This window comes from Gopherus flavomarginatus, chromosome 6, assembly GCF_025201925.1.
Source record: "Gopherus flavomarginatus isolate rGopFla2 chromosome 6, rGopFla2.mat.asm, whole genome shotgun sequence".
In the NCBI taxonomy this organism is placed as follows: Eukaryota; Metazoa; Chordata; order Testudines; family Testudinidae; genus Gopherus; species Gopherus flavomarginatus.
The window spans coordinates 47,061,662-47,085,318 of record NC_066622.1 but is presented as its reverse complement, the minus strand read 5'-3'; the positions used below and the strand labels follow the sequence as shown (position 1 = coordinate 47,085,318).

The 23,657-nt window shown below is 48.6% G+C and overlaps 1 protein-coding gene across 1 annotated transcript in view; it reads right to left on the bottom strand.

Annotated features, from left to right (window-relative positions):
* Positions 1-621: 621 nt before the first annotated feature.
* Positions 622-23,657, bottom strand: part of TEX264 (testis expressed 264, ER-phagy receptor) — a 140,729-nt gene continuing 117,693 nt past the window's right edge. Inside the window, exon 5 of the mRNA XM_050957886.1 lies at positions 622-1,525. Within this exon, the coding sequence (XP_050813843.1) occupies positions 1,209-1,525 (317 nt within the window). The 3' untranslated portion in view covers positions 622-1,208. The remainder of the gene's footprint in view (positions 1,526-23,657) is intronic.

Below are 23,657 nucleotides of genomic sequence, written 5' to 3'. Positions count from 1 at the left end.
TGGCTTTAGCAATGTCAAGCCCAGGACATGGTCTGGCTGGAAACAGGGTGGGAAAGGAAAGGTGGGAACAGGCAGGACAGGCAGCTGACTGGATCAGACTTCACGCTTGGAGACGAGGATTTGAGTGACAAATTGAGAGGTTTTATTCTAAGTGACTTTTAAAAGGGCTGGAGTCAGAGCAGTAACCCTAGACCTGAAATTCTCTACCATGGCACAGGGGCAGCAGTGCTGGCTTTCCTTCGCTGCCTCTGCCAATATGCCTTTCCCTGACCTGGAAGGAGCATCTCTGGCCCTTAGGGAGTTCGGTCTCCATGGCCCTTTCACTCCTGGCCTCACTGTTCAAACTGCTATGCAGGAGGCCAAGTGCCAGCAATGATAGTGATTTCAGTGACGGGGATATCTGCTCATCAAGGTCTGGATGGCATGGCTCCCACTGCATTTCACACAGCCCAGGCAAGCCGCTAAGAAACTTCAAACTTGGATCAGCTGGGAGCACCACTTTTGTTCCAAAAATCACTTGGAAACAATGCAAGTGCCAAGTGTGTGACTTGTTCAACTCTCCACGGGGTGGGTAACAGACAAGCCAACGCGTTAAAGGACAGAATCACAACGACCCTCCCCTCGAGCCCTCATATCTCAGAGGAAAAGCACTTACTTTATTACAGATCCCAAAAGCTTAACATCTGTTTCAGGAGAATGATTTTACATTGTATATTTCCTTTTCCCATGGAATAAAACCACTATCTGCTCTTTGGTGCCAGTCAATGTGTGTGTATATGGTGGAGAACCAGGCTGCCTTGAGGAGATGGAGGGCTGGAGCAGGGAGACAGGCAAAGGGAGAACGTTTCTCTCTCTCTCTCTCTCTCTCACACACACACACACACACACACACCCCTCGTGCAGAGAGCTCACCATGCATTTATACACACGCAGCCTGGAAGTACATTTCACTGCTCATCAAACAGACTGCACCCTCAGCTCTCTGCTACAGCACACAAGCGGGTGAAAGGCTCCTGGAGAACAGCTTCTAGCTATGCTCTCCCTTGGTGGAGCTGTCCTTCTTTGTAACAACCAGAACATCTATCTTCAGAGGACGGGGAGAGGGGCTCAGTGGGAATCGGTGACTGAAATCTCTTGGCTAGAGAGAAGGAAAACAGGACAGATCAGTTTCTTCCGACTAAAGGGGAGGAAGCTGGAAGGACTCTGGTTTATTCTTCACCCCTCTCTTTCTCCAGAGCAGTGGGCTCCTTAGCCCACTTGGCCTTTGTGGTCTCCTGCTCCTTGGCATAGCCCAGGTCAAAAGGCTGCCCTGCCGACCCATCGCCATTGCCTTCCAGATCCAGCTCCTCGAAGGAGGAGCCACTGGCCCCTGACTCGCTGTAGCTGTGCTCGCTGCGATTGTCCAGTTCATCCCGTCCGTGGCCAGCTGCAAAGGGGGACAGGATGGAGGTGGCCACCGAAGTCTCTCTGCTATCGGTCGTGGCCTCCAGGCTGATGGAGCTCGTCTCACTCAGGGTATCAGCCCCTTTTGAAGAGAAGAGGAACAGGTTAACGTGGAGGGGAAGGAGAGAGCAAGGCAGAGCTCATGGAGTGCAGGGCTGAACATAGCAGTGAAGAGAAGGTTGTTGCTACATCTCTATCCTTGAAGACTTTATTCACCTTGTTTTCCATTGCACATCCCCCCACTGAAGAAACTTCCCATACAGTGATTCCCATCAGTAAGAGATCTGCCAATCAGATTAACCCCGGAAAAACTATGTGACTCCTCTAGTCTTTCCCCCGCGGAGGGGCAGGCCAAAGGAATCATGCGAAAGGAATCAATAACTGTCTCCGCTGCAGAACACGCCAGTGAGTGCACATTGCTATATCATCACCCCACTCGGCTCCATCCCAAACTCCTGGGGACTGTGTGGGAGGTTATGACTGGTATGTGGCTCCCAAAGGCCATTTCCGTTGTATTCTGGTGTACCTATGGTACCCATTCCAGATTGGACCATTAGGAGGACAAAGTAGAGATAAAAGGTTCTAGCCTAGCAAGTCCTCTGGCCCATCAACACTCACTATAAAGCACCAAAATATAGAGAGTGCACGGTAGTAACCAACTACAAAGTCCTGTGCTGATGTAGGAGCTCACATTCCCAGAGTAGCATTAATTCAGCCACAGTGAACATGCTGGACAAAGTACATTTAACCCTTAGAGCTTCAGGAAGACACCAGTGTGATAACCAGTGTGATAACTTCAGGAAGACACTGTGATAACTTGTTCTAGTCTCTCTCCTTCACTACGTCCTGCTCGAGCCCCAGCTCCATCTCTCCTCCTTCCCTGTTGTAAATGATACCTCTATCCAACGCCCTAGCCTCTCCTATTCCCCCTCCTCCCTACAAGCATCAAGAGTGCCTTTCTGGCCCCTCTCCAAGCAAGCAGAGCCTTCTGCTCTTCAGACTCCTTCCCATGCAAAGGACACTGCCCTGGCTCTAGGCTAGCATGCCCCTGCTGTGAGCTGCCTGCCCCATGCAGGTTCCTCAGTGGGAGCGAGGCAAGGAAAAGCAGGGCTAGGCTGGCTTGGATGGGAGGCACCACAGTGTAGGACACGCTCCACCTTAACGTGCTGAGCAGGCACCACAGACTCCTCCCCCTCCTTGGCACAGGACCCTCAACACCTCACCTCTCAGGAAACTGGCCACCCTGCAGGTGCAAAACACCTCAGGACTATCCAGGACCATAAGGGTTAACAGTCGAATTGGGAAGCCCCAAAACCACGCCAGTGCGAAGACCCATGAGTAGACATTCCTAGGAGAACCTGAACTTTGGCTTTTCTCTGAACCACTTTGTGTTTACATCGACCATCACAATGTTGCATTAACACAGATGTTTGTATTTCATTTCCTTGGATTTTTTTAAGCCAAAAAGGAAATGACAACATTGCTGCAGCATTATGGGCATGCTTTCTACAGCTCCATTCACTGCACCCTTAGATGAGATGCGCATGACCCAGAACTGGGGAGAAACATCAGTTATGCTTTTCCACATGGTAAGCAACAGCCCTGTCTTCAGAGACAGGGCAAGCCCTTCCTGTGTCCCCAGGGATGCTGCAGTACAGAGTGAAATGACTGTACCCCAGAGGAACACACCTAAATGCCAGCTGATACACTGTATGCTGCCTGGGCATGAATGGAACTGCTCAGAACTTCATTATCTTCAAAATGAGTGAAAGTCACTCTCATTGGATGGCTGAAAGAACTGTGTGAAGAATGATCTGGATCTCAGATCTTGTCTACCTGGGGAAACTGACCAACAAAGCTATTGCAGAATAACCTAGTCTGGAACAGCTGCCCGTGTGGACACACTACTCCAGAATAAAAGTGATTTCATAGTTACTCCAGAAGAGCTAGGCTGGTCAACAAAAAATATTAAAGATCTAGAAAATATGACCTATGAGGAAAGATTGAAAAAATTGGGTTTGTTTAGTCTGGAAAAGAGAAGACAGAGAGGGTACACAATAGCAGTTTTCAAGTACATAAAAGGTTGTTACAAGGAGGGAGAAAAATTGTTCTCCTTAACCTCTGAGGATAGGACAAGAAGCAATAGGTTTAAATTGCAGCAAGGGCAGTTTAGGTTGAACATCAGGAAAAACTTTCTAACTATCAGGGTGGTTAAGCACTGGAATAAATGGCCTATGGAGGCTGCGCAATCTCCATCACTGGGGATTTTTAAGAGCAGGTTTGACTAACACCTGTCAGGGATGGTCTAGATAATACTTAGTCCTGCCTTGAGTGCAGGGGACTGGACTAGATGACCTCTCGAGATCCCTTCCAGTTCTATGATTCTTCAGCTGACTGGTCAGAAGTCTAGTGTTTGAAGCAGCAGATTACAACCAATCAAAGGCACTATAGTTTGCACTGCTATCTAAGGCGCTCTCCAGGCTTTAGTTAAACTTCGCAATATCCTGGGGTGGGGAGGGGAGGCAGAGGCACCAAGCAGGGAAATGACTTGCCCAGGACCCCAGAGTGAGTCAGTGGCAGAGCTGGGAGTGGAGTCCAGGCTACCTAGCACCCACTACTGTGCTTCCGCCACAAGACCTTGCTTCTCCCAAAAGCTCTGTCCTTGATGCCCCATCCGTGTGACCAGCTGACGAGCCTGGTGCGTGCAAGGTCACAAACTGATGCAGCTGGGTGCTGCACGGAGTGTGGAAACATACCCATCACTATGCACTGAAGACAGGTGAAGTGTATTGGCCTGAATGTGCGTCCCACTGCCCTTGACTGGAGGGAATTTGCCTGGCTAAGCTACTGCCGCTGCTCTTTGGGCTCTGTTCCCAGAGGTGAGAAGTCCTGTGCTTGGCTCCTCATGTTACATAGGTCATATGTGGATCTTGAAAGATCTTCTAGGGGAGGCCAGCCATGCAGCTGGTGTTCAGGGTTGGTTTGAAAGACTGGCACAGGAGGTCACTTCTTCCTTCTCGAAACACGTCTTGAACATGTCAGTGAAATGAACAGTGATCTCACTGAATTCCCTAGCATCCATCCACGCAGCTGCTGCTAGATCTGTCATGGGCTGCCCACACAGCCCTGCCAATGCCCCTCAATCACATTGCAGCCTCTCCCACCTCAGATATTCAACCCTGGCCCCAGCCCCGAGCCTGAAAACTTGGCAATGCAGAACTAGGCTCCTGTGAGGTGGCAGTAATTCTGAGTTACTGTGCTCGGCAGCTCCCTTCTCCCTCACTCCTCCTCCAGCTTCCACAAAGAGGAACAGAAAGCTCCCACCTGCCCTGGAGCCATGAGCACTTTCAAAGGCTCTGTTCATTCCTGGGATGCATTTCGTCATTAGGTCCGGCTCCTCGCACTTCCACTAAAGCAGGCTCCCTCCCCACCCCTTTGCAGTCTCGCACAGGGGACAGCGCCACTTGTATTTCAGTAACCCAGCGTGCCTAATGCTTTCTCCATCTCCGGGCAGTCCGGAGAGGACAATAATGGTTTCATGGTACAGCTGCCCTCTCCTTTCGCTCCAGTTCTCTAAGTGCAGGCCCTTTCGGACACGGTGCCGCCCTCAGAGAAGAATCCTGTGCATGCACATCCACGGGGCACTGTGATGCCTGCCCTGGATGGCGTCCTGCCCCCATATCAGGATGCTATGCCTTGCCATAAAGAAGGGGCAAAAAGAGTAGGTATAAAGGGATAGATCAGGTGCGTGGGGGATGGGAGGGACACTGTATGGCTTCTAGTATTCTAGTGCACGTCCATTAGTGCAGACAGACATGGGAAGAGTTTGGGTGGCAGCCAGGGCAGAGTCTACATACTCATCCAGGCCTTGATGCTCATTGCTGGCAGCAATAATTACATACAACAAAACTATGTTCCAAGTCTATTATTAAGATGATTAAAGTCAAGTGCTTAAGAGCTGGGAAATAGGAAAGCATGAGAGTGCCCCCCTTGTGTTGGCTTTATGATACAGTCTTGAATCACATGATTACACGCTCTTTTCCAGCAGGACCTCGCCTCCTTTGTTGAAGATGTTGGAAGGTATGCACTGAATGAGGCAGGGGACAGCATCTCAGACTGGATACCTAACCATTGAGGCAACCAAAATTAGGGAGCACATCTACAAATTCTAGCCTCAGTCTCTGTACCTCAGTTTCCCAGCTATAAAGGGGGGGAATGATAATCACACTTTTCTACCACACACAAGAATCGGGAAAATAAATTCATTAATGTTTGCAAGGCCCTCAGATATTAGAGTGCTGAGCTCCGGAGAAAAGCCCACGAGAAATGAATAATCAGATTGTGTATGGATGGTGTGTAAGAAAGAAGGTAAAGGGCCACTCATTGCATGAGGAGCATAAAAAGATACTGGGACCCTGTGGAAATAACAGAACATGATCACATAAGTAAAGACTGCAGTATATGCACAAAGGGCACAGTTAAGGGTACATGGGCAACCTTAATTCTGTCAATTCCATATTTTTGAGTGCTTGATTTTGTAACCTTAACAACATTCTTTTAACACAGTTTTGTTGAATGTTATTTTTTACACACACACACCCACACACCCATTCCAGTACGTACCAATATGTATGTTAGTTTGAGAGGATCTCAGGTCAGAAGCTCAGAGTATATGGAGTAAATGTGAAATTTATAAAAGCAAAGATTCAGTAAAATTGACAATTCTGCCATGTGTCTGGGTCCAGTGGACTGCTCTCTGCTGGTCTGCTCTTATCGGCATCCACAGCCAGAACTAGTTCCACATCCTCTTCTCCCCCTCCAACTCTGCAGCCATGAACCTGCCCAGCCCATCCTGCTGCAGTCGCCTAAGAACCCCCAGCTATTTCCTCAGCTAATACTTCCCCCATGATGCCAAGCTGGAAGCATGAGGACTCTGGCACCAGGAGCACGAAGAGACATGGATCCTTTAAGAGTCTCCCCCACCTGATCCTTCCAGCCAGCAGATTTATCAATAGCCATCAAGCATGGGCTGCTCTCCCTGCATTGAGCAGGCACTGTCGATGCAGAATCAATTAAATGAATGGATTCAGAGATCATGGCTTGGTCTGGGGCTATCTGAGGGGCTCGGAGAAATTCAGCCCGTCACAGGCCCAGTGAAAGTGCCTGGCTAGCACACCCCAGCTGACACAGCAGATTTCATGAGTTTGGACAATGCTGCCTTTTTGTTTCCTTCCTTCAGCTCCGCCCACGCCAAGTTCCCCAGGCAGAAGGGAGTTGGGACCATGCAATCCTCATTCCATGCTGCTCCTTTGGTCAATTGAGGGGGATGATGTCCCAGGTCACTGGCAAATGGCTAGGTATGTCATGGTACCTGGTCTAAACAGTATTTGGTCCTGCCATGAGGGCAGGGGATTGGACTCGATGACCTCTCGAGGTCCCTTCCAGCCCTACAATCTATGAACCTGCACTTCCAGAGAGCTGGGGACTGGGCAGTGCCCAGGATATGCTAGCACTTTGGCCAAGGGCTCATTATACCCTCCTCCTTTGGCTAAGCATAAAGTTTCCTGTTCCTCATTACTCCTCCTCCCAACTGGGCTCAAAGGACAGCTCTGGCCCCTTCCCAGCATAGACTGCCGCTGTTTGCTGGATTCCTGAGCACTCAGCTTGGAGCAAGGCTGGGAATCCAAACAAGGAGACTGCCCATGAGCCCTCAGCAATTTTCAAAATCTTTGTCCTGGTTTTTAGCTTAAAACCTCAGAAAAGTCTGCAGTATAATCTTGGGGGTGAGCACACGCCTGCCTTTGAGCCCTGTGGACATGGCTTGGCACAGGGCACAAAAGAGGAGGAGTGTAGCAGGATTGAAGTAGAGTCCATATTTAAAAAAAAACAAAAACCCTGTGCAGTTGGCAGATTCCGTTCAGGGCAGGAATAGTAGGGGGGCTGTAGGTCAGGATAGAGTGGCAGGGGCAGTGGGAAGTGTAAGGGCAGGGCTGAGTGGCACTGGCACAGCTGTGCAGGGAGCTCAGGACTGGAGCAGCAGGTGGTTGAAGGGCAGGGCTGCTGGCTGGCAGAGCTGCGCGGGGAGCCCACGGCTGGAGCAGTGGGCAGTCAAAGGGCAGGGCTGAGTGGCAAGGCAGAACTCTGCAGGGAGTCCAGGACCAGAGCAGCAGGCAGTTAAAGGGCAGGGATGAGGGGCACTGGCAGAGCTGTGCGGGAAGCCCAGGACCAAAGCAGCAGGCAGTCGAAGGGCAGAGCTGAGGGGCACTGACAGAGCTGTGCGGGGAACCCAGGACCAGAGCAGCAGGCAGTCGAAGTGCAGAGCTGAGGGGCACTGGCAGAGCTGTGTGGGGAGCCCAGGACTGGAGCAGCAAGATTGAGGGTGCAGTGTCCAAGCCTGTGGTGCATTGACACAGCTGTAGCAGGAAGCTTGCTTAGCGCCAGTCTTTTCTTTGCCTGTCTCCAGGCAGAGCTATTAGCGTCTCACAGCCATGAGCACAGCACCAACTCATCTTAAAATGCTGGTTTGCCGTGCGCGTCTGTCATGTGAAGCCAGCAATGTTCTTTCCAAATAAAATTCCACAGGTAATTGCTGCCCAAGGAGACTGGTGCCCATTGGAAAACTACAGAGAGGCAAGGGGAGGAAGGGAGCAATTAGGACAGCAGAGTACTGAGCCCAGGCAATACGTGTCCCTGATTCCTGGGAGAGAGCTGTGAGCACAAGCAGCAACGTAGCTCCTTTCCTGCGGTAGGGGTGTCTGCCAAGCCCTGGAAGTACAAAAATACTTAGCAACAAACACACTCTAGAAGATGGGACCCTGTGTGATTCATGCTTGTAGGACTCCCAAGCAGGCACTTGGAGAGCGGCTGAGACCCAGTAAAACTCATTTCATATAGGAGCCCAGGGCAGTCAGCCAACTAGCCACTCGGAGATGCACTAAAATGCTGATCCAGAAGCAGGCAGTCTGCCAGGAGGAGAGGGGCCGAAACAAATTTGGGTAGATGGTTAATTCTGCTGATTTCCACCAAGGAGAAAAAGTTACAACAAAATCATCATCACAATCGAGCCCTTCTGGGTCCCTTTGCCTTTGAATCACGCGCTGGCTATAGTTCATTGCTGTCAGGCCCCGAATGACACTTGAGAACCCTTATTCTGCTCTGATTCTGAGCCGCATCCCCAGATTGCTGTCTCCACAATTGCACGGCCTCTGCCCCAGATCACCAACTCCACCATGTGTCCCCTTCTCCAGCCCCCTGTCTCCACCATCCGCACCTCCACCTCCATCTCCATGATCTGTGTCCCCATCTCCAGGTTGCCATCTCTGCATCCCAAACCCCAGTCCCTTGCTCACACTCTCAGTTGTTTGGACAACAACACAATTAAAGAGCTGAGAAAGACAAGTGTGTCAGGTTAAAAACAGACTTAGTGCTGTCACCAGGGCAACTGGCTGGATGACAAAACCTGCCTGGAAAAAATTAATCATTGTTAATTATGACATCACTCGAGTTGTGACAATAGCAACAAACAGGAGCCTGTAGGGAAGGGGCAGACTGCCCCTGTACTAGAGCAATTGCGTGTAGATGTCTCCATTTTAGAGTCTATCCTGTTTCTTCACTTTGAGGAACCTTCCTCCAAGGGACTCCTGAACCAATCACTGACACTCCATCAACAATCACAAACCTAGAGCTCTGCCTCCGAGCTGGTCTTGTTACTAACCTAGGGGCTTTCCCAGCTCTGCCATAGTCTCAGTACGTGACCTCGTCTGCAAAATGGGGATACTAATACACACAACCTCAGAGGGGCCGTGAGACAATTAATGTTTATAAAGTGCTTTGAGATCCTCAGATGGAAGGCACAAGAGCCAAGCGCTATGTGTGATCCTACACTCTCCTGAGACTGTAATGCACAGATCCTCAAAGGTATTTAGACTCCTAATTCCCTTTGAAATCAATGGGGGTTAGGCACCTAAATCCTTTTGAAGAGCTGCTGGTGCATGGACCACTGGCCCCGACGCTCCTCACATTTACACCGGCTTTACTCTGATGTAAATCCACCAATTTCAGTGGAGATACTCCTGATTTACCTGGCAAGAGAGGAGAACCAGACCCCTCTGTGTGTGTGTGTCAAGCGCCATGCACATTGATGGTGTTGTCAATAACATTACTGAGGATGGAAATGATATCTGGCAGTTGTTAATATCTACACCGGATCCCTATTCTCCCAGCAGAGCAAAGAAATATTCAAGGTACATGTGTAAATCTCGATGCATAGCGACTCCAGCAAGGAGGAAGGAAACCTAATGGAGATATCCCTCCCTGTATGGCACACTAACCCCCTGGGCTGGAAATGCCACTGTCATGGTGATCTGATAGATATACAGCCTCTCTCAAGGCTCCCAGCATTTTACAGGATTACATTCTAAATCAACCCGAGGATCACTTAACATCGCCCACCTCCAGGCTGGGATAGAGCAGCTGCTTAGCAGCAACACCACACTGCCAATTTAGGGGAAGGAAGGGAAGTAGCTAATCAAATTCAAGTAGCAGGGAGAGTTTAAGAAAGCAGAATGCAGTTACCTCCACTGCAAATGTGCAAGGGGCGACACTGGAAATATTACTGATCACGACTTATCAGCACTTAGCACCAAAGCAGGGTGCCCCATATGCACTGGCTCAGGAGCGACTCAAAGGGCAGAGCGCCACCTACTGAATTGCCACCACTGCTGCCTGCAGCAGCTCCGCTTTCCTTGAGGATCTCCCACCAGCCCCTGCCATGAGCTGGGAGAGCCTGAGGTATCTGAAGAGATCGCAGCCCAAGGTGGCCTGGCTGCAGATATGGATTTAAAAATAATAATAATAATGGGGGAAAACTGGCAGATGGTTCAAAGCAGTGATGAAAATCAGCTGAAACTGATTTTTTCTTTTTTCCGGCTGAAAGACGGGGCTCAGCAGCTGTGGAAGAAGGTGGCGTCATCGAATATCTTTCTAAAAACTCCATTAAACTGGCATGCGCTCTTGCTGTTTTCCCTTTCCCATGGCTGCTGATAACCAAGGGAATCACATGTAAATGGCAGCTTCTGATCAGCCTCCTCCCCATTATTCAGTGAGAGAAGCGGTGCAGAAGCAGGACTGAGTGCCTGGCCCAGGAGAAGGTTTCCTGACCCAGTTCTGTGCTCAGTCCTGTTCCCGCTAATCAAGAGATTCCTGCTTTGAACAAGGAACTGGCATCATGACTACAGAGTGCTGAGGAGACCTGTGGGACTGGGGCCTCTCTCTTTGCTTACGTGTTCTTGCTGCAGATCTCCTTCCTTTGCTCCATGCTCCCTCCCCATTCAGTGGCTAGCCTACCAAAGGCATGGTGCCTCTGTCTTCTGGGAGGGGTAGGACTGACCTACTGACCTGCATCAGGTCACTGATGTAGCAGAGAGGACCTACACTTCCCCTATTCTCAGGCCCTGTCTGCTTCACTTGCCATCCTCCCTCCTCCACAACACACACACAATCTCCTCCTGTGAACCAGATAGAGCTGAAGTTGCGAGATTATTTCCTGACAAACAACATGTTTTTTAACTTAACAGAAATGTAGTTTCTGTGTCGAGGTGACTTGATCTTGTAGGAAAAGCATTACACTTGTCTGGATTTTTCCCCTTGAATGAATGAATGTTTATCAGGCACTTCTCATTCTGTGATCTCTCAGCACTTTGCAGATGCTGTCTGGCTCAGTGCACGTTCACCTGCTGAAATGGAAACACCTCTGAGGTGAAATATCGGGGCAACTCTACCCCTTTCTTCTGCTTTTTTTTTGGGGGGGGGGCAAGGGAAGAAGAGGGAGGGCTTCTTTTCCCAGAATTATACCTGGGATGGGAGATCCAGGCTGAGACCTAGCAGAACTCATTCCACACAAGTGTGCTGGGCAGTTAAATGCCTAGTAGAAAAGAGACTGAGGTCACCACAAATTCATTTCTTGTAGAGTTAAAACAAGGATTGATCTAATAGCCCGGGTGTTAAGATGTCCCCATTGTCTCCGTGTGAATTCGTTGCAGGCAGGAATCTTTATACAGGTGCGAGCACAGAACTGGTTCAAGAAGCTTTCTCCTGGGCCTGGAGCTCGTTGCGCAGCCAGGATCAATGAAAGTCACAGAGTCTCAGCACCTTGACTTAAAGAGGTCCTTGACCAGGAAATACCACAAATGCCCTAGTCCTGGAATGACCAAACTAGACAGATTACTCTACCACAGCGGTTCATAGATTCATAGATTCTAGGGTCAGAAGGGACCAATGTGATCATCTAGTCCGACCCCCTGCACAAAGCAGGCCACAGAACCCTACCCATCCACTTCTATAACAAACCCCTAACCTATGCCTGAGTTATTGAAGTCTTCAAATTGTGGTTTGAAGACCTCAAGCTGCAGAGAATCCACCAGCAAGTGACCCATGCCCCACGCTGCAGGGGAAGGTGAAAAACCTCCAGGGCCTCTGTCAATCTGCCCTGGAGGAAAATTCCCTCCCGACCCCAGATATGACGATCAGCTAAACCCTGAGCATGTAGGCAAGACTCACTAGCCAGCACTCAGAAAAGAATTCTCTGCAGTAACTCAGATCCCATCCCATCCAACATCCCATCACCAACCACTGGGCATACTTATCTGGCGATAATCAAAGATCAATTGCCAAAATTTGGCTCTCCCATCATACCATCCCTTTCATAAACTTATCAAGCTTAATCTTAAAGCCAGATATGTCTTTGGCCCCACCACTCCTCTTGGAAGGCTGTTCCAGAACTTCACTCCTCTAATGGTTAGAAACCTTCGTCTAATTTCAAGTCTAAACCTCCTAGTGTCCAGTTTATACCCCATTCGTTCTTGTATCTACATTGGTACTAAGCTTAAATAATTCCTCTCCCTCCCTAATATTAATCCCTCTGATATATTTATAAAGAGCAAGCATATCCCCCCTCAGCCTTCTTTTGGCTAGACTAAACAAACCAAGCTCTTTGAGTCTCCTTTCATATGACAGGTTTTCCGTTCCTCGGATCATCCTAGTAGCCCGTCTCTGAACCTGTTCCAGTTTGAATTTATCCTTCTTAAACATGGGAGACCAGAACTGCACACAGTATTCCAGGTGGGGTCTCACCAGCGCCTTATATAACGGTACTAACACCTCCTTATCTTTGCTGGAAATACCTCGCCTGATGCATCCTAAACCGCATTAGCTTTTTTAACGGCCATAACACATTGGCGGCTCATAGTCATCCTGTGATCTACCAATATTCCAAGGTCCTTCTCCTCCTCTGTTGCTTCCAACTGATGCGTCCCCAATCTATATCTAAAGTTCTTATTATTAATCCCTAAGTGCATGACCTTGCACTTTTCACTATTAAATTTCATGCTATTACTATTACTCCAGTTTACAAGGTCGTCCAGATCTTCCTGTATGATATCCCAGTCCTTCTCCGTGTTAGCAATACCCCCCCAGCTTTGTGTCATCTGCGAACTTTATTAGCACATTCCCGCTCTTTGTGCCAAGGTCAGTAATAAAAAGGTTAAATAAGATTGGACCCAGAACCGATCCTTGAGGAACTCCACTAGTAACCTCCTTCCAGCCTGACAGTTCACCCTTCAGTACGACCCGTTGGAGTCTCCCCTTTAACCAGTTCCTTAGCCACCTTTCAATTCTCATATTGATCCCCATCTTTTCCAATTTGACTAATAATTCCGCATGTGGAACCGTGTCAAATGCCTTACTGAAATCGAGGTAAATTAGGTCTACCGCATTTCCTTTGTCTAAATAGTCTGTCACCTTCTCAAAGAAGGAGATCAGGTTGGTTTGGCACGATCTACCTTTAGTAAAACCATGTTGTACTTTGTCCCAATTACCATTGACCTCAATGTCCTTAACTACTTTCTCCTTCAAACTTTTTTCCAAGACCTTACATACTACAGATGTCAAACTAACAGGCCTATAGTTACTCCGATCACGTTTTTTTCCCTTTCTTAAAGATAGGAACTACGTTAGCAATTCTCCAGTCGTACGGTACAACCCCTGAGTTTACCGATTCATTAAAAATTCTCGCTAACGGGCTTGCAATTTCATGCGCCAGTTCCTTTAATATTCTCGGATGAAGATTGTCCGGGCCCTCCGATTTTGTCCCATTAAGCTGTTCAAGTATGGCTTCTACCTCAGATGTAGTAATATCCACCTCCATATCCTCATTCCCGTTTGTCATCCTTCCATTATCCCTAAGTTCCCCATTAACCTTATTAAAGACTGAGGCAAAGTACTTATTTAGATATTGGGCCATGCCTAGGTTATCCTTAACCTCCTTTCCATCATCAGTGTGTAGCGGTCCCACTTCTTCTTTCTTTGTTTTCTTCTTATTTATATGGCTATAGAACCTTTTACTATTGGTTTTAATTCCCTTTGCAAGGTTCAACTCTACTTGGCTTTTAGTCTTTCTCACTTTATCCCTACATGTTCTAACCTCACTAAGATAGCTTTCCTTGCTAATCCCACCCTTCTTCCACTCCTTGTAGGCCTTCTGCTTTTTCTTAATCACCTCTCTGAGATGCTTGCTCATCCAGCTTGGTTTACAACTCCTGCCTATGGTTTTTTTCCCCTTTCTTGGGATGCAGGCTTCTGATAGTTTCTGCAGCTGTGACTTAAAGTAATTCCAGGCATCTTCCGCATTTAGATCCACAAGTTCTTCAGTCCAATCCACTTCCCTAACTAATTTCCTTAATTCTTTAAAGTTAGCCCTTTTGAAATAAAAAACCCTAGTCTCAGATCTATTTTTGTTTATCCTTCCATCTAGTTTGAACTGAATTAGCTCATGATCACTCGAACCAAGGTTGTTCCCTACAACCATTTCTTCTATGAGGTCCTCACTGCTCACCAAAACCAAATCTAAAATGGCATCCCCTCTTGTCAGTTCTTCAACTACTTGGTGAAGGAATCCATCAGCTATCACATCCAGAAAAATTTGAGCCCTACTATTCTTGCTAGCACTTGTACTCCAGTCTATATCTGGGAAGTTAAAGTCTCCCATGATCACACATTTCCCATTAGTGTTTACTTCCTTAAAAACATTAAAGAGGTCTCTATCCATCTCCAAATCAGATCCCGGCAGTCTGTAGCACACCCAAAGCACTATCTCAGGGGAGGCTCTAGTAGCTTTCTTTCCCAGTGTGATTTTTGCCCAGACAGACTCTGTCTTGTCCATTCCATCACTTCTTATTTCTTTACAGTTAACCTCCTCATTGATGTACAACGCTACTCCACCACCTTTGCCTTTATTTCTATCTTTCCTAAACAGCACATAGCCTTCAATACCTGTACTATAGTCATGACTACTATTCCACCACGTTTCTGTTATCCCTATAATATCCGGTTTCACTTCCTGCACCAGTAGTTCTAGTTCCTCCATTTTGTTCCCTAGGCTCCTCGCATTAGTGTATAGACATCTTAATTTTTGCCATTTGGCTTCACTCACATTCTGTACCCTGTTAGGCATAGATATTCTACCACCAACATCACCTGTTAGTCTGTTATCTACACTACCCTTCCTTCTTATGCCAATTCTTCTGTCCACGGCTGTATCCCCTCTTACTTTGTTTACTTCCCTCTCAAGGTTAAATTCCGGTGTGGAGATCTCCCGAACATCTCCCAACCATCTCCCCCAAATTTCTAGTTTAAAGCTCTTTTAATCAGGTCGGCGAGCCCAGGCCCGTCCTTAGGCATAGGCAGAATAGGCAACGGCGTAGGACCTCACACTGCCTAGGGGCACCACTCTGCAGGCAGCCCAGACAGTGTAGAAGCAGGGCTGCTGGGTCCTAGAGAGAGCCGAATGCAGCACCATCTGAGGGACGGGATTGGCTGCTGGGGTCTCTGGGAAGGGGAGGGGGTGGGGGTTGGGAAAGGAGCTCACCTGTGAGTGTGACTCTTTCCCCCCGGCTGAGGTCAGGTGAGGCTGTGGCTCTGGAACCAGTATCCTTTGTTGTCTCCCATAACATCCATTCTTCTCCCCCCTGCCCCACGGAGCACCCCCTCCTTTCTCCCTCCTCCCCAGGAGAGAGAGCTCTCTCCTCCCTCCCCTCCGTCAGGGCTAGGTTGGGTGAGGTGCTGGGGGTAGGTGGGGGGAGGGGAGGCTGGCTGCTTGCTGAGGAATGAAAGTGAAAGTAACTCACTTCCTCGGCAGGCAGCCAGAATTGGAATGTCATACAGGGTTTGGATGGGGTTAGCCAGATGTGTGACAAATCGGGATTGGGGATTGGGGTAGGGTGAGCAGATATCCCTATTTTATAGGGACAGTCCCAATTTTGGGGTCTTTTTCTTATATAGGCTCCTTTTACCCCCCCACTCCCCCCCCATCCCTGTCCTGATTTTACACACTTTCTGTCTGGTCACTCTAGGTGGGGGTAATTGGTGCCTATATAAGACAAAGCCCCAAATATCGGGACTGGCCCTATAAAATCAGGACATCTGGATCTGGCCACCCTAGCTGGGGAGCGCCTCTCCCCCGGGCTGGCAGCTGCCAGCTATCCATCTCATCCGGGGGGAGCTGCACAGGGCAGGATGAGCTGCTGTGGCTCCATGGGTGCCCTGTCCCTGAGATCAGATGCTGTGCTAACTTCACCATGGTCCATAAGGCTGGTGGTGGTGCCCATTGGCGTGTGATTGGACCTGAGGGTTTGCTGCTGCTGTTGCCACTCTGCACCCCAAGAGGTGGATTTTGGGGTCCTGCAGTTTTCCACCTATCTTCTCCTCTACTGCAGCTGTTGGACCAGCGGGCTGGGGGGTGAGCCAAGCATGAAAGCAGTACTGTGTTGCCATTTAGATTGTCATTTAACAACTTTGTTTGCCAAAAATTCTTGCTAACAATCCTGAATCCAATTTCAATATTATTTTTTAAAAAAATCAATATCTTAGCCAAAAACAGAAAATTAAGTTGTTGACAATTATTAGTGACAGGTTTGGTTTGAGGCAGGGAGTGGGCCAGTTTTCATCAGAGAAACAAAAAATGTGGACTGACTTTCCTATAGCCTGTTACTCCTGATAAGAGCCCTCCAACAACTGTAATATGCTCATCTCCTTACTAGTGTATAAAGCAGGGGTCAGCAACCTACGGCACACATGTCAAAGGTGGCAGGTGAGCTGATTTTTGATGGTATGCAGCGGCAGGCTGAGCGGCTCAGCCCATCACTGCTCTGGGGTTCCGGCTGCTGCCCTATTGCCAGCTGGGATACCAGCCATCGGCCCCACTCAGCACCTGCTGCTGGCCTGGGGACCCCCAAGGAACTCCAGGCTGGCAGTGGGCTGAGCAGGCCAGCTGAACCACTCAACCTGCTGTCAGCCTGGGGTTCCATTCACTCAGCCGGCAGCGGGCTGAGTGGGCTGGTGGCAGGCTGAGCAAGGCCGGTGGGGGGTTGAGTGGCTCAGTCTGCTGCCAGTCTGGGGTGCCAGCAGCACTCAGCCTACTGCTACTCCAGGGTTCCGCTGCCGGCCCCTTGCCAGTCAGGAGCTCAGCCGCCAGCCCCACTCTGCCTCCTGCCAACCTGGGTGAGCAGAATCCCAGGCTGGTAGCGGGTTGAGGGGGGATTGGCGGCCAGGATCCTGGCTGGCAGGAGTTGGTTGTCAGAACCCCAGACCAGCAGCGGGCTGAGCTGGGCCTGGGATCCTTGTCTAGGGCTCCAGTCACCAGCCCGCTGCCGGTCTGGGGTTTCATTTACTCAGCAGGACCGGTGGCCAAGACCTCAGATAATAACAATAGTTTATTTATATAATATTGACATAGAGAGAAACCTTCTACAAACATTAAAATGTATTACTGGCACGAGAAACCTTAAAATTACAGTGAACTTGGCACACCACTTCTGAAAGGTTGCTGACCCCTGGTATAGAGTGACCATATGTTGTACTAAGATTCTCCTGCTTTTTTTTTTCCTTGTGAATCAGTATAACTTTTGCCAGCCCAGAAGTTGGGCAGCCAATGTTTTACGTTTTCACAATGTTTTCTCCAACTTTCATAAAGTAAATACATAGTTAATATGAGTTAAAAAGGCCAGGGACACTTCTTTGTGAAGAATCTGTACAGCAGGTCATGCCCATAGACGATCCAGAAAAGAAATTTGAGGTTGAATTTTTTAATGTTGTGATGGATAAAGTAGTATCTGCTGTTGATGAAAGGTTTAATACCTTGCAAGTACACCATGAACAGTTTGGATTTTTGTATGACATAACTAAATTCAGCAAAATAGGAAAACAAGAGCAACTAATGACAAAGTGCAAGAATCTAGAGAGCCTCCTGAAGCACGATGATAGTTTTGATTTAAATGGACTTGAACTGTACGAAGAATTGAGTACACTGTCATCAATGTTGCCACATGCAAAATCGGTGATGGACATTGTACAGTTTATTCATACCCGCAAACTTGTTGACATATATCCTAATGTTTACATTGCCACTCTTATTCTACTGTCAATTCCTGTAACAGTAGCATCAGGAGAACGGAGTTTCTCAAAACTAAAGCTCATTAAAAACTATCTCCGCTCTACAATGAGTCAGGAACGCTTGACTGGTCTTGCTATTCTTGCGATCGAACAAGACATGACTTTGTCTTTGTCATACGATGACATTATTACTGATTTTGCAGCCAAAAAAGCCAGAAAGATTGCTTTTAATTAAAAACAAATCTTTGTTTCAATACCTCTTCATACAAATTTCCAATAAAATTTTGATAAATTAAAAAAAAATTTGCATCATTCTGTCATCAGAATTTTTTCTATAGTGCTGCTTCTTTAGTGCTAGTCCATCAGCATTACAGTGTGCTTAATTAAGTTAAACTGGTTTTAATAACGTGAATATGGCAAGTTTTCCAATACTGTAAGCTTATGTTTGTGTTGCTAAGAGCAGATCAGGCACAGGGGCACCAGTTTAATAATCTCGCCTAGGGCACCATAAATCCTAAGGCCGGCCCTGGGCGAGCCTCCATCCTAGAAGTCTATTTCCCTCCTTGCTCAGGTGAAGTCCATCCCGAGAGAACAGTCTTCTGTCCGTAAATGCTTCCCAATGGCCGTACATCCCAAAGCCCTCCTTATAGCACCACTGCCTGAGCCATCTGTTGATCACCATAATCTTGTCACACCTTTGTCGCCCTTCTCTACAAACCGGCAGAATCCCACTGAAGATCACCTGAGCCTCGATTTCCTTAAGCGTCTTCCCCAGTCTGGCACAGTCTCCCTTGATACATTCCAGAGAGTATCTAGCCGTATCATTTGTTCCCACATGAAGGACAATCAACGGATTCTTCCCCGCTCCCGCTAGTATCCTTTTCAGCCTCAGGTCCACATCCTGTATCTTAGCATCCGGCATACAGCACACCCTTCTGTTCTCCCGATCAGCTCTAGTCACAGGCCCGTCTACTCTTCTCAGTAGAGAGTCTCCAATCACGTAGACTGCCTTTTCCTGGTGACACCCTGGGCCATGTAGCACTGGTGGTAGCACGCTGTAGGCAGACAGTAGGCAGGTTAGTTTGAAGTACAGAGTCATGCTCAGAATCCATTCTCACTACACTGGTTACCATGACCAAGGTAGCATGCCAAGGACTTCTAAGTTTTAGGTGAGAGAAATGAGGTCTCATTCTGAGAGCTGCTGCTCTACAGGGTCCTGTGCGGCCAAGCATCCTGATTCTGGACTCAGTGAACTTAGGAACCACTTTGTCTGCAGGGCTCCTGATACTGGATTGGCTGGTCAGGTTCTTCACTGGCAGTGTGGCCTTCTTCAATTCCAAGAACGGGAGGAACAATGAAAGGAAAAAGCAAGAAAAAACGTCCAAGTTCTCTGAGGTCAGCAGTGCTGTAGACTGGTGGAGGCTACAAGGCTGGGGTCAGACCTGCATCCATCGCTCTCTGCACTGAATACCCCGTCACTGTACATCAGGTGCAGGCTCTCTGGAATCACGGACAAGTTCCCAAGGGAGAATCTCTCAGCCTAGAGTCCTTCCTGGGGACCAGCTGGGGCAGTGGGATGAGAGGATTAGCCTGGGCTGGCACATGCAGAATTAACACAGCTCTCCTCTGAAAGGCTCACATCCCAATGTCCGCCTGTTCCCTTTGGCTTTGTGGCTGACCATGAATTTTCATGCTCACTGTGTGAATGGGCAGAGGTTGGAAAGGCCGATTCGGTTACTTTAATAGTATCTGAAAAATGAGCATGGCCCCACAGGATTGACATAGAGAGGGACTGTGTCAGTTTCTCAGCCCAGCAGCCTCCAAATGCACTTCTCTCTTGACCTCCCCTGCTCTCCCAGTCCTGCCCCAACCCCACAGCACTGCCAATGCCCATTATTCCTGCTCACCCAGTCCTGGGCCTGGCCTTATCAGATAGAGCCAACCACTCAAACTGCTTCACTGGTTTGGGATTTCCACGGATTTCCACTCCAGATTAGTCTGAGGTGCCCAACTCGTTTCACTTGTTAATTTATCCAGATGTCAACTGGGGGGCTCTCCCCTGTTGTGTGAAATCTATTGCATAACCAGGAGGAGCATTTACTTTGCTCAGGGAGCGGTTGTGTAAGCAGCCACCATGAACTAAAGGAAGAAAACAGGAGAGAGAAAGTGCCAGCCTTGGAAGCGAAAAGCATTAATAAAGTTTACCCAAGGTTTCAGGCTCCATTGCGCTGCTCCACCATTCCGTAACCCCCAGCAGCCACATCTCTCTGTTCCGCACCGAGGGCGACAGGAAATAGCTTCACGTGCCCTATACCCAGGCACTTTTCCAGCGCTCTATCGCTTCCAATCATGTTTGAACAGTCTCAGCCAGCCACTTCGGCAGACTCCTCCCCTTCTGCGGAGGGCCCTGCATGTGCCGCCTGCTGTCCTGAGTGAAGAGAGACAGCAACAGAAAAGCCCAAGAGTGGGCAGGCAGATGGGCCATTGGGTTGCTGTGGGATCCCCGCAGCAGTGGGGCAGTTGCTGTGAACCTGGACAGGTGCCCCCTGGACGAATCACTCCAGTGGATTTACAGCAGGAATGTTGGCTAGAATGTAGCTATCATGGAACTAGGGGAGTGGGGTTGGTTGAGGCAGGATGACCAGTCTCTTTGGAAGTCCAGGCTTCTCTTGGGCGTGGCAGAATCTTCCTTCATTTTAATGGTACCAAGATTTCAGTGCTTGGCACATCTTCCACTCGGGGTATTCGATCCCCAGACACTTCTGAATCTGTAATGAACACCCAATCAACTCAGGCGCCACCCATGGTACCGCCATCTCCTACTTGAATCAGACAGCCTCACTCAACAATTCCTCCTAGCCCTAGGGGGGAGGGATAGCTCAGTGGTTTGAGCATTGGCCTGCTAAACAAAGGGTTGTGAATTCAATCCCTGAGGGGGCCATTTAGGGATCTGGGGTAAAAAACTGTCTGGAGATTAGTTCTGCTTTGAGCAGGGGGTTGGACTAGATGACCTCCTGAGGTTCCTTCCAACCCTAATATTCTATGATACATGGACTCTGCTGCAGCCTAAGGTTCTCTTTACTGCCCTCCCGACTCTCTCTGTGCTCTTCACTATGCCCCACATACTCACCCCACAGCTAGTGCAAGGACACCTCCTCTGCAGCTCCAGGCTTGCACCAGCTCTTTGCTTCCTCAATTTCCCATCTCATTTGTGAAGCATTTATTGCCGCCCACATTACTGCCTGTTCATGTCTCTCCTTCTGTCCCTTTTGCATTGAACTCCAGAAAAAGTACAGAGTTTGCATGAGAGAGACTGGACTAAATAAAGCTGAGTACTGTTGTGACACTGGCACGCTACCCGTGGCAGTCGCTGATCAGAAAGGACTCCAGCCTGGACCTCAGCAGAACACAAGCTCTAAAAGAGGCAGGCGGAGGAGGTGGTGAGGATCTTGATGCCCTTGGCTGCTCACTGTAAAGTGAGCCAAGCTTGTTAGTTATCTTCAGAACATCCCAAATGGGAGAGTGCCAATTTTCCTGCCTACATCTCACTTCCACAAATGATGCCATCAGGTCCCTCAGGTCCTGTCCCTACTAAGTGCAGAAAGGGGCTAACCGGACAGTGCACCTGCCCAGATGTACTGACCAGCACTTCTTCACCTGGGGCAAGGCTGGAAAACATCCCCTCAGGCCTCAGCCCAAGAACTAAACTCACTAGTCAGCAGGAAACATTCTAATGGTACTACCGGCCTGCAAACAGAAAGGCCATGCCCCCCCCCACAACCCTCCTCCCCCAACAATGAAAGGAATAAATAGCCGGGACCTGGATATAACTGTGATGTTAATCAGCTTTCTAAGAGTCTCAAGCTGGGCACCAATAATGCAGCCACCCACAAACTGTAGCCACTTACTCAAATCTTGGTTAAAATATTTTTTTAAATGAAAGCTTAAGCTCTGCAGAAGGTGACGGAACTCCCCAGGGACTGCTCACTACTCACTCAGCTGGGGAGGTGTTTGAAGGCCTGACCTGGGTCATAATACTCGGATCTGACACTGACATCCATGGGAGATATGGGCTTCCCATGGAAAGTAGATTGCGCATTCCTCAGTTCCCACTAGAGGCTCCCTGAGAAGTGTGTCAGGTACTGTACCACCTTTGAACAACCAACAGACCCTCTGACAGCTCCTATAAAATCGCTGTATGGAATTCACTCGAGAATACCCTAGACAGCTATTATACCGGGGATACACACACGGTCACATATGCCTAGCTCTGCAGATGCTGGGATGCACACAGACTGACTTATAGTTGCTCTGAGTGTGTGTGTGTGTGTGTGTGTGTGGTCAGAGTCAAGGAGGAGAGCTGGACACACCCCAGAGCGTTGCTGTCTGAATGTGTCTTGCATAAGATCTCTTCAACCTCTCAGTTTGTCTAACTCGCCTTCACGTACTCACCTCCTGACGTGATGGCGTGAATCCCCATGTGTCTCACTCTTCAGCACTTTCCCCAGCTCCAGCTGTGACGCAGTCACTGGAGCCGCTACGGGCAAGGTACGAAAGTTTCATCTGCAAAATGTGGCGAATTTGGGTGTGGATATGGAACCAAGTGAAAATCAGACACCCTGTTATTTATTCTGCTTCTCCAAAGACAACTGAAACCAGAGATGTGGTGTCACATCAACAGGCCACAATGGCGCCCAGCTGTGCCGCTGCAGCAGATGCACAAACCAAGAACTTGGCACCAAAAGATGATTTTCTTAATTAAAAGGAGAGAGAGTTTCAGACCAGCCTGGTGCAAACTTAGTGACGGATCCATTCTGACTAGGAATGGATCTCCAGATTGTGGTCACTGAGAACCTCGGAGACCCGAGGAGACGTGGATAATTATTATAACAAGTTTATACTATAGTAATATTAGAGATGAGTCTGAGCCGCAAAGCTTGGATCTTGATCACCACATTTCAGAGGTGCCTGGGTTTGATTTGCCCAATGATAAAGATAAGGATCAGCCACGATGTTAGTACCTGGATCTGAACCTTCTAAAGTTAATTTCCAATTTATAGAATTGAATGTCCAAGCTCTTTACAACCCAATGTAGAGGTAATACTTTGCACAGCCCTAAGCTGTAGCCAGCTCTCGGGTGCAATATGGCAATCACTCTGCACCAGCCACACTCGCCAACATTTGTTGGCAGAGGAAGTGAAGGATAAGTTCTCTATTGAAATTACCGGGTGAGTGGGGGATGTTTCGAATGCCAGAGTAATTATTTAATTGCAATTTGGCTAGGACAAAAAAATCAACACTTTACTCTTGCCAAAAGTGGCATGGATATTTTAATGGGTCTCCAAGTTTTACGTGTCCTCCAAAAGACGACACTCCCCCATCTGCCTGTATCCATCTGTCGTCTCGTCTCTTATGCTCAGATTGTAAGCTCCTTGGAATAGGGGCCATCTTTTTGTTCTGTGTTGACACAGTGCCTAGCACAATGGGCTTCTGGTCTGTGACTAGTGCTCCTACCCACTTTGGTAACACAAACAAACGACGACGCGTCCAGGAGCACGGCGCCCCTACCATCACGCTGGGCGCTGACTCAGTACAGATCCTGAGGGAAGAGTACCTTCTACCAGGTCACCCACACTACACCCTGCAGCACCCAAGCTGCAACTGGTGCTCAGCCATCCAAGTACTGACCAGATCTGTCACATCTCAGAGATATAATGGTACCTAGGAATCCCCTTAGGAACTGCAGCACATCCCAGGTGTGTGTGTGTCCT